The sequence below is a fragment of the Aulonocara sp. 'chitande type north' Nkhata Bay genome, linkage group LG18, assembly GCF_057382095.1.
Source record: "Aulonocara sp. 'chitande type north' Nkhata Bay isolate Kocher_YH1m ecotype deep benthic linkage group LG18, A_spYH_male_GT1.1, whole genome shotgun sequence".
Lineage (NCBI taxonomy): Eukaryota > Metazoa > Chordata > Actinopteri > Cichliformes > Cichlidae > Aulonocara > Aulonocara sp. 'chitande type north' Nkhata Bay.
The window spans coordinates 6,045,807-6,056,823 of NC_141361.1; the positions used below are offsets into that span (position 1 = coordinate 6,045,807).

At 39.6% G+C, this 11,017-nt stretch overlaps 1 protein-coding gene across 1 annotated transcript; it reads left to right on the forward strand.

Annotated features, from left to right (window-relative positions):
* On the forward strand, positions 1-6,702 carry LOC147307840 (uncharacterized). The gene is made up of 4 exons (XM_086273079.1): positions 1-211; positions 1,042-1,257; positions 2,968-3,189; positions 5,205-6,702. The coding sequence occupies exons 1-4, from the start codon at positions 49-51 to the stop codon at positions 6,545-6,547; spliced, it is 1,944 nt and encodes a 647-aa protein (XP_086129205.1). The 5' UTR covers positions 1-48; the 3' UTR covers positions 6,548-6,702.
* The last annotated feature ends 4,315 nt before the right edge of the window (positions 6,703-11,017 follow it).

Genomic DNA, 11,017 nt, shown 5'->3' on the forward strand with positions numbered 1-11,017 from the left:
GTTTTGTTTGAAGAATTTAGTTTGAATGTATCGGTTGTTGTAGCAATAATGTCTTCAGTTCTTCATCTGAGAGAGTTTATAGAGGGGAGATTAACTGCTGCCGCAGAACAAATCTTCTCAGAGTTTGAAAAAACGATCGTCCGGTATGAGGAGGAGATCAGTCGGCTAAGACTGCTGGATATCAGACCCGGGATAAAGTCACACAGTACAGGTGTGGGGATTTCTGTTATTAGTAGTAAATTCATGCGTTGATTTACAATAGTTTTTAATATAATCAGCCAATTACATGACAGCAGTCAATGCATTTCGGCATGTAGACGTGGTCAAGATGACCTGCTGTTAGTTCAAAGTGAGCGTCGTTTTGGGGAGGCGAGTTGGATTTAAATTACTTTGAGCGTGGTGTGGCTGTTTGTGCCACACTGGCTGTTCTCAGTGTTTCAGAAACTGCCGATCTGCACAAACGTCTGTATGATTTAGAGAGAGTGGCCCGAAAAGAGAAATTATCTAGTGAAGGCAGTTCTTTGTTTATGTCAGAGAAGAATGGGGAGACTGCTTCAACCTACAGGAAGGCAACAGTAGGTCCAATTATGACTTTTTGTAACTAAGATATGCAGAAGAGAATCTCTGAATACACGTAACTAGCACTGTGTACCTAATAAAGTGACCACTGAGTGTGCATTGATTAGTAAAATATTAGAAAATTAGCATTAACATATACCGGCCTTCTTAAAATGCTGTAGGTTTTCATTATCATATTCTAATCATCCTGTTGTTCATTTGTTTGTATGTTTTTTTTTCTTTCTTTTATTTATTTATTTATTTATTTTACATTATGTGGTAATCACTGGCAGTCACATCTAAAAATTGGACCACAGTTGTACAGCTGCAGGGTTAATAACATCACCCAATCAACAAATGACTATGAGTAAATGTTTCTCTGGCAAAGTCTGCAAGAATGGAAGAATCCATGAAACCATGAACTTAATTCTCCATAGGTGACTATTGTCACTATTTTCTTGTGTCTCTTTGTTGAACACGAAGGTCTGGATGAGCAGCAGGTCTGTGACCAGGAGGGGAGCTCCAGTCTCCACCAGCAGGACCCAGAGCCTCCACAGACTAAAGAGGAACAGGAGGAAACCTGCAGCAGTGAGGAAGGAGAGCAGCTTGAACTGAAGCAGGAGGCTGAAGGCATTCATGTCTGGACAAGGGAAGAGCTGGATTTGTTGTGTAAACCTGGAGTAAAGCTGACCACAACAGGTATGCAAAACTGTAATATATTAATATTATTATTATTTCATAATTCAGAAATGAATATGACTCATATAAAAACATCACATGATGATATCAGAGTTAACTCCTCATGAAAAGAGCTCACAAAGACAGGCGGTGTGCATTCCTGCCTGGCATGCTGCCTCACTGAAGACATGTTTTGTGTTAGTACAGTAAAATAAAAACTGGGTTTTAAATCTATATTTTATTTTCTGCATATAGATTTAAGTCATGTTGGCTTAGAACTGTACGCAGAATGTAGGAAAACCGTTGAGGCAATGAAAAATGTGGATATTGGCCACAAGGACCAAGTTGGACTAGTGATTTGTACGCCTCATAAATGATGACTTTCTGCATATGAACAGAATTCTTTGCTGTTCAGCGCATGAGAGGGAATATTTAAAACACCTTAAAGACCTTAAATATCACTCGCATATCTGAGAGACCCATTCAGCTACTTTTTAATCCAAAATGTAATCAGCCTATTACATTGCAGCAGTCAGTGCATTTCGGCATGTAGATGTGATCAAGATGACCTGCTGAAGTTCAAAGTGAGCGCTGATTTAAATCACTTTGATTGCGGTGTGGGTGTTTGTGACAGACTGGCTCCACTGAGTGTTTTAGAAACTGCTGATCTGCTGAAATTTTCCAGCATCTGTATGATTTGCAGAGAGTAGTCCGAAAAATAAAAAATCTAGTGAGGGCAGTTCTTTGGGTGAAAACTCCTTGTTGATGTCAGAAGAGAATGAACAGACTGCTTCAACCTGACTGTCCAATAAGCACATTTTGCAACTAAGATATGTAAAAGAGCATCTCTGAATACACATAACATGTTGAATCTTGAAGCAGATGGGATACAACAATTGATTAGTATAATTGGTTACAACACCATTACCTTAAAATGACAGTGAGTTCACTGTACTTAGGTCACCAGCTCTCAACCTCATAGAGCACCTTTGGGATGTGGTGGAACACAAGATTTGCATCATGGATGTGAAGATGACAGATATGCAGCAGCTGTGTGAAGCTCTCGGGTTAATATAAACCAAAATATCTGAGGAATATTTCCAGCATTTTGCTGAATCTCCACAAAGAATTAAGTCAGTTCTGAGGACAAAAGGGGCTCCAATCTAGTACTAGGAATGTGTACCTAATAAAGTGACCAGGGTATTTTATTAGTAAAATATTAAAAGATTAGCTTTCATTGTCATATTCAGATCATCCTGCTGTTCATTTGTTTGTGTGGTTTTGTATGTTTTTTTTTAAATTTTTTATATATTGTGTGCTAATCACTGGCAGTCACAAAAATTAGCACTTTAACACTCTCTAACACCTTCTTGACAGTTTAGCCTCTGTTAGAATCACTGACAAACTCTTAAACTGGTTTAAATATTTTCTCTCTGGCTCCTGTCGGTTCAACCAAGTCATAAAATGTAAATTCCCAAGAATTCTCATTTCCAATGCGGTGTTCCCAAGAGATTCTTCTTGAGATCTCTGGAACTCCTTCCCACCAGACATCCATTACATTGACTCTCTCTTCACTTACAAGCAAGCAGAATATGAAATGTTTGGTTTGTTAAATATGAGAAAAAGGTCAAGTTGCTAAAGCTTAGGGAGACTCGGGGTCAGAATATTGACTATGTTGACATTTTCTTGTCATAACATTAGTCACTATTTTCCTGTGTTCTTGTGTTGAAGATGAAGTTCTGGATAACCAGCAGGTCTGTGACCAGAAGAGGAGCTCCAGTCTGGACCAGCAGGACCCAGAGTCTCCACAGACTAAAGATGAACAAGAGGAAATCTCCCTCAATCAGGAAAGTGACCAGCTTTCACTGAAGCCAAAAACCAAAGATGTCATCGTCTGGACTGGGCAGGAGCTGGACATCATGTGGAACCCTGAAGTAAAGTTGCAAAGAATAGGTATGTGTGCTTCCTAAAGTCCTCAATAAATCTACACTGTCTTCTGGGCGTTCGGCACCAGGTTGTTGCGGCTGCACCAGGACACCAGACGTTCAGCCTCCATCCTGTAGACGGACTCATCCCCGTCCAAGATGAGTCCAATAACGGTGGTGTCATCTGCAAACTTAATCAGCTTGACAAACTGGTGGCTGGAGGTGCAGCAGTTAGTGTACAGGGAGAAGCGCAGAGGAGGACCAGGATTTGCCATTATTAAAACTCACCCTGGCACAATGCTGTCCTTGCAGAAGTGGATATAGGAGGTGACAGTGTCGTAAACTCATCCCAGCCTTTAGAAGTAGCCCTCAATGTGTCCCAGTCTGTAGATTCCAAGCCGTGCGTCTCTCCTCCACAGCCTCCTTACTCCAGTTTTTTTAGTCCTCACAACAGGTTTGGAGAGCTTCAGCCTCTGTACGCGTGCATCAGAATAATCATGACGTGGACAGAAAGTCAGAGTGCAGCACACGGCACAGGGTGATAGGCTTCGCTAATCGTGCTGTAACTGTGATCCAATGTCCTCTCCTCTCTGGTCGAGTATACTGTTTATATTTGAAAGCTCCTGGCTCACATTGGCTTTTTTAAAGTCCCCAATTTTGAGGAAAAGCAACCTTTTAGCAGAAAGGGGAGGGGCGGCTATCTGCTGCAACCAGTTGGAGGTGAGTGGAGGGGGAGGAAAGCAGAGAGTGCCATAATTCAATTCTATAAAATGTGATAGTGGTGTAGTATAAACACACAGCGCGAAAAGAGGTGAGTGAAGAAGAAACACTCGGGCACCATGGGAAGCCCTGAGCAGCCTAATCCTATTCATTTATATAAATAAAATTGAATTGAATTGACTGCTCAGGAAATTTATGGTTAATCTAAATAAAAATGTACTTCACTAGGTGTCATGTAAAGGTTTTGACTAATTTTTAAATAAACATTTAAGTGTTTTCTGCCATTTAACCTTTAATACAAGCCTTTCTATATCAAGTGTTTTGTTTTCTCCTACATTTTGTTTGTTTTGTTACAAATCACCTTTATTTTCTCATCCTTGGTGATCTGTTTATGTTTTATTTGATCTTTGTTCTTGCCCAGTTTTGATGTTTGATTGTTGCTGTTATACATATATGAATCAAACCACAAACGCACAGTGTTGTGTTGTCGGTTATGGCATCTTCTCTGTTGGGAGCACATAGAGGCAGGTTGATAACCATGGAGGAGCTAGAAGAAAGAGGTGGTGGTCTGATATCAGTTTTACGTAGAAGGTTTTCATGCAACATTTTGGGGATGAGTTTTGAACAGGAGCAAAAATCTTGGTGAAACACATGTGAGATGTTCAAGGCAAGAGTTTAAGTCAGTTGAACCAATTTTAGATATCACTGAAATTACAGACTCAACAGTCACCTAATATCACAGAAAGTACGACACAGTAATATTTATGAGAATCTAATAGTTTGTGTTTTTTTTACAGCTGACTTTTTTTTTTTTGGAAATCTCCCCTGATAGGTGATACAAAAATTAGATTGCCACTATTAACTGATGCAGAAGCTGAGGAGAAAATAAGAAGTCAGTTTAAGTGAGTGTAAGTTTAAAATGTCCACCACCTTCTCTGATAAAATCTACACCCAACAAAGTTTGGGTGTAGATTTTGTTCTGCCGGTTTTCAAGAATTTGAGGTTTGCTCTGCAGCATGGAAAGGGAAAAAATATTCAAACAGATTCCGGATTGGGTTAAGTATGGTAAATATTTATATTTGACTTTCTGAAATATATGATTCTAAACTTAACTCGATCACAGAAGAAGAGTGTTTTTTCATATAGTTTGTAAATGAGCAGCCAAAATGGTTTTCACTGAGTCAGCAAAATAGTTTCTCCCCACAACATGCCTTTCACTGGTATATCTGAATAACATGCTTACCATGTGGAGACCTGCTAATGGTTAAGGTTACCTTGTAATTTCTCAAATGTATGTTTTGTTTTTTTAATCTGTCCCTTCAGATTTTCCACAACATGACTGTAAGGACAAGGAGGGGCTCACATATCAGCACGTCTGCTACCAGACGAACTCCAGTCTGGACCAGGAGGATCCTTCACAGATTAAAGAGGAACACAAGGAACTCGGTACCACTGAAGAGGGAAAACCGCTTGAACAAAAGCAGGAGACTGAAACTTTTCCTGCTAGTGAAGAAAGTGACTACAGGGAACCAGAACCAAGCAGTGTCCTGCTCCTTTCTCACAACTCTCCTGTCACAGATCAGTGTGAAAGCAAGGACAATGACTTACACAGAAATAATTTGAATCAAATCATAGCAGACCCGATGGTTAAAAATTCCAAGAAAGTACATTCATGTAGCACCTGTGGAAAGACATTTAATAGGACGGGAAGCTTGAAACGACATATGCAAATTCACACAGGTGAGAAGCCACATTGTTGTAGTTGCTGTGGAAAGACATTTAATAGGACGGGAAGCTTGAAACGACATATGCAAATTCACACAGGTGAGAAGCCACATTCTTGTAGTTACTGTGGAAAAAGATTTAGTTGGAAGTCAGACTTGACAAGACACATGCGACTTCACACAGGTGAAAAACCACATTCTTGTAGTACCTGTGGGAAAAGATTTAATCGGAAGGAAGATTTGAAAATACACATGGAATATCATACAGGTGAAAAACGATATTCCTGTAGCACATGTGGCAAAAGATTTCATCTAGACACAAATTTGAATAGACACATGAAAATTCACCTACGTGAGAATTCTTGTGGCATTTGTGGAAAAGGTTTTGGTAAGAAGACATACCTGAATAGACACATGCGAACTCACACAGGTGAAACGCAATATTCTTGTATCACTTGTGGGAAAAGATTTCATTTAAAAACAAATTTGAATACACACATGCGAACTCACACAGGTGAAACGCCATATTCTTGTAGTACATGTGGGAAAAGATTTAAGTGGAAGCCGTATTGGAAAATGCATATGGATTTTCATACAGGTGAAAAACAACATTCCTGTATCACTTGTGGGAAAAGATTTCATTTAAAAACAAATTTGAATAGACACATGCGAATTCACACAGGTGAGAAGCCATATTACTGTAGCACCTGTAGGAAAAGATTTAGCAACGCAGCACATTTTGCAAGCCACATAAAAAGTCATACAGGTGAGAAACCACACTGTTGCAGAGGCTGTGGGAAAGGCTTTATCCTTAAGTCAAGCTTGATAAGACACATGAGAGTCCACACGGGTGAAAAACCTTATTGTTGTAGCACATGTGGAAAAAGTTTCAGTTCTTCGGTACAGTTGAAAATGCATATGAAAAACGATGCTAGATGCTAAGTTTCATTCTTAGAAAATGTTAATGGTGTCTCTCGCTACATGCACGTGTACATTTGGTAAACGTGCATTGTGTCATAGATCCTAGTAAACTGGATTATTACACACACACACACACACACACACACACACACACACACATATCTATCTATATCTATCTATCTATCTATCTATCTATCTATCTATCTATATAAACAAGATTCAATAAACATTTATTTTTAACTTGACTTTCCATCTGTTCCTCTCTTCTGTTCGACATGCGGTTAGGTCTCGCACCTTAAATTCCTCTACTGCTGCTGCTAAATTTTCTGATATTTTGAATTTAGTTTTACCTTCCTATAACGATGTTGATTTACTAACAAATCTTTTTAATAATTATTGTCTTTCTATTTTAGGCAATGTTTGTCCTCTCAGAACCGTCCCTGTGAAAAAATGACAGTATTTGCTATTCAATTCCTGTTGTATTATAGAGGAAAACTTGTCTACATGTTAATCTCTTTCATTTAAAGGCCCTTTTAGTTTCATTTAACGCATCAGTTTGAGATGCAAGGGCTGCTTATTTCTCAGACTTAGTTTCAAGGAGCAGAGGTAACCCCAAGGTATTATTTGACATCATTAGCGATATTGTTGCTCCTGCTCCACCTGCTGGTCCAGTTTCATTGAATGAAGATTGTAAAAATGTTCTTTCTTTCTTCATTGAAAAAGTTAGTAATGTGAGGAACAATATCTGTCCTTCTGTGTCTCTGTTTAGTAACGCTGCATTACTGCGTTACTAAACCGTGATTTTTTTTTTTTTTTTTTTGCGAGAATGTCTCATGACAGTGACGTAAGCGAGTGCAACGTTCGTGACAACAGCTGTGTGCATGAACTTGGGATTTAGGGACTTCGTGATCTCGTTTAAAAACAGCTAAAAACTCATCTTTTAAAATTTCCTTGTGGTTATTTTTTTATGTTTTAGTTTCTTGTGAAGCACTCTGTGATGTTTATGTTGAAAATTGTAATACAAATAAAATTTTACTTGCTTTGTACTTACTTAATTTGCTATATATAACTTTAGTTTTTCTGAAAATTCTAAGAAATTTCTTTATTAAATAAGTAAACTAAAAATAGTGTTTATTCTATTTTATAGTTTTAATATTGGATAACAACTGACTTGAACATAATATGAATGTGTTTTCACTCTGGGAACTGTGGATCCATTGATAGCTTTAGTAATCTAAAAGTTATTTATATTTAGAGGTTTGTCGTTTTCCATTTGCATTTAGATAGGCCGATGCATGGTGATTCTCTGATGTGTATCTGTTTCTACCTGTGTTGATGCAAGCATGACCAAAGCTAGCCAAGAAGCAGTAAATATGTGAAGCAAGGCAGAAAGATATACTCATCAAATGAACAAACTCTTAAGAATATAACACCAGCACTGCATATGTAACAAAGATGTGTTGACACAATGACAAATCTATTTCCTCCAAATTTTGTATTTATTTTCCCCCAAATTGTACAAATTAGTCTGTGATTGGCCTTAGTGTACCTAAAATCATATTTATACAAAACTAAATATGACTCGCGAATATGTTTCAAATGGATGATTCCTCACTTGATGACAAATTTACGTATTTGCTGTGTCCTAAATTTGATGCCAGTGAACTTCTCAGCGGTTGATTTAACAAAGCCCCAAAATCCCCTATGAGCAAGCACTTGGCGACAGTGGGGAGGACAAACTCCCTTTTAACAGGGAGAAACCTCCGACATAACTAGGCTCAGAAAGGGGTGGCCATCTGTCGCGACCGAGTGGGGTTCAAATGTTCACTGAAAATTTAGTTTTATATAAATATGATGTTGAGCTCAAAAACCTATAAAGTTCCTAACTCTGACAGCTTCTCTGCAAAGGGTTTCCCTAAGAGAGAGGAAAAGTGGTTATCAAGAACTTGAGAACATTACCTACATATAAACAATTATAAATTTGTTGGGGTTTTTTCACAATGTCAGAAGGAGAGAGGCACTGAGGCACTGTCTTCCACCCCCCGGCGCTCCTGCTCTGCCTTTTCCTTCTGACAGGAACTGCCTACAGAGCAAGTATGAATGATGCCTGAGTGGATGTACACAACTCACAAGTTCCTGGCTCTCTCAGGTCCTCTGCAGAGGGTCTCCCTATGGCGGGCATAGCAGGGCCACGGGGGACGGGGGGCTGTGCCTCACTGCCCTCCCCTCGTCGAAGAAACCCTCGTGCAGAGGAGTTCAGAAAGCCAGAAACTTGTGTGTGTTGACTATGTCCTTGTGAGCCTCCACCATTTACTGGTGGGTGCAGCCTGAGCTGTCTAGAGACAGACCAGACCAGCTGCACAACACAGACACTTCAAACCTCATCTGAGGACAAAAACTACCACAACATCAGAAACAAGAAAGAAAAAGTAGGTTAGAACCATTCAGGGTTACAGGAGACGGCAGCACTGCTGAGGTGAGGACCGGCAGCTGTTTGAAAGAGACAACACAATAAACACAAACACACAACAGCAGACGAGAAAAAAAGAGGGAGAGAGGAAAAAGTGGTTATCAAGAACTTGAGGACATTACCTACATATAAACAATTATATATTTGTGAGGTGAACCTGTGTGGGTCTTTTTTCTGTTAGTGACCTACAGAAAAAAGAAAGAAAACTTACCTCAGAAATCTGCAGGGTTGTTTTCTCTGAGACATGTTTGAATCTATAAACAGCTACTCCGAAAAGGATCCAGGTGTTTCAAAATACTTCTCTGGAGAACGTTTCAATTCTGCGAACATAAATGCAGCGATTAACCGACTGAAAGTGATCGCGTTTCACCAGCCTTTCCATGCCTGAGTCTGCATTAACTGTAAGCACTGAAGTATTTTAAATGATGAGTCATCTAAAGAAATCATCCTGTGTATAGCTGTTTGAAGGGAAAATCAGATTTGCTGATCTGCCCACCCAGAATCTTTCTGAAACATCCTGCAAAGAACTATTTTTCACTTTCTTACTTTAAGTACATTTCGGAGCCTGTATTTTTTTTTTACTTCTACTTGAATAGAGAAGTTGAATCAGTATTTAAACTTTTATTTTTTAAAAGTAGTATTTGTACTTCTACTTAAGTACAGAATGTCTGTACTTTTACCACCTCTGGGAGAGACTGATAGCAGCCTGATAGCGGCTGCAGAAGAAATGTTTTAAAAAAAGGATAGTGGAAAACGGGAACTAAAACTAAAAAGCAGTCTAAGGGGTTACTTTTGTCCCTGGCTGCAATAAAGATGTTCTGGACTTTTATGTTAAGAAATTAAGGCTCTAGTGTCCACTTTCAGTCTGCGTCTCTTGAGCAGTAAGTGGTTCTACATTGTTTTGCTAGCTGCACTGATTTGGAAAACCCATCTGTTAGCTGATATGCTCTGATAACAATCTTTATAAATCTTCTTGTTTTCCAGTGAGCTCTCAGTTCTGTCATTAGTTAGCTAACATAAACATGTTCTAAAAACTTTAAGCACTCATTTCCTAAATCCAGCTTCACAGACATTGTTAAATCTATGTCTGTCTGGCAGAGAGAAGACCCAAATGCAGACGTGTGGTGACTGAAATGAGTTAACTGAAGGAGAGGCATTTGTTAAGGCTGATTGACAAAACAGAACAAAAATAAGAAAACCAAACGGAAACAAGGAACTAAGCAGGAAAACCTAAATGGGATAGACCACTAGGAACTTGGAGACGCAGGAGAACAGACACTCTGACAAAGGACAGAGGGATGAGGGGTAATTAGGGAAGTGGAGACACCTGGGAACACAGCAGCAAGCAAAACTGAACACAATGCACATGAGATGAGGTACAGTCAAAATGAAACAGGAAGTAGCACAAACACAACAAACACTGAAACACGTGACAGCCTGGGGAGACAAAACACAAAACACAAAGAGAAGAACATAGGAACAGATCAGGAAGACAGAACACAGAGACATGACTGAGACTGGGGAGAGAGAGACAGAGTTTTGGGCGATGGTGGCTCAAGAGTTGGGCGTTCGCCTTGTAATCGGAAGGTTGCCGGTTCAAGCCCCGGCTCGGACAGTCTCGGTCGTTGTGTCCTTGGGCAAGACACTTCACCCGTTGCCTACTGGTGGTGGTCAGAGGGCCCGGTGGCGCCAGTGTCCGGCAGCCTCGCCTCTGTCAGTGCGCCCCAGTGCGGCTGTGGCTACAATGTAGCTGCCATCACCAGTGTGTGAATGGGTGGATGACTGGATATGTAAAGCGCTTTGGGGTCTAGTAAAGCGCTATATAAATACAGGCCATTTACCATTTAAATAAACAACAAAAGACAGAACGAGAAGCTTCTGGATTTATACAGTACAGGCCAACAACTAGACTTACTTAAACAAGGGCTTGGATTATAGAGATGTTTAAATATTGTCTGTGGATGACTCTGTAGCATGTTGTTTAAGTGGACTTTAATATAGACCTGTGCGTAGTTAAAATC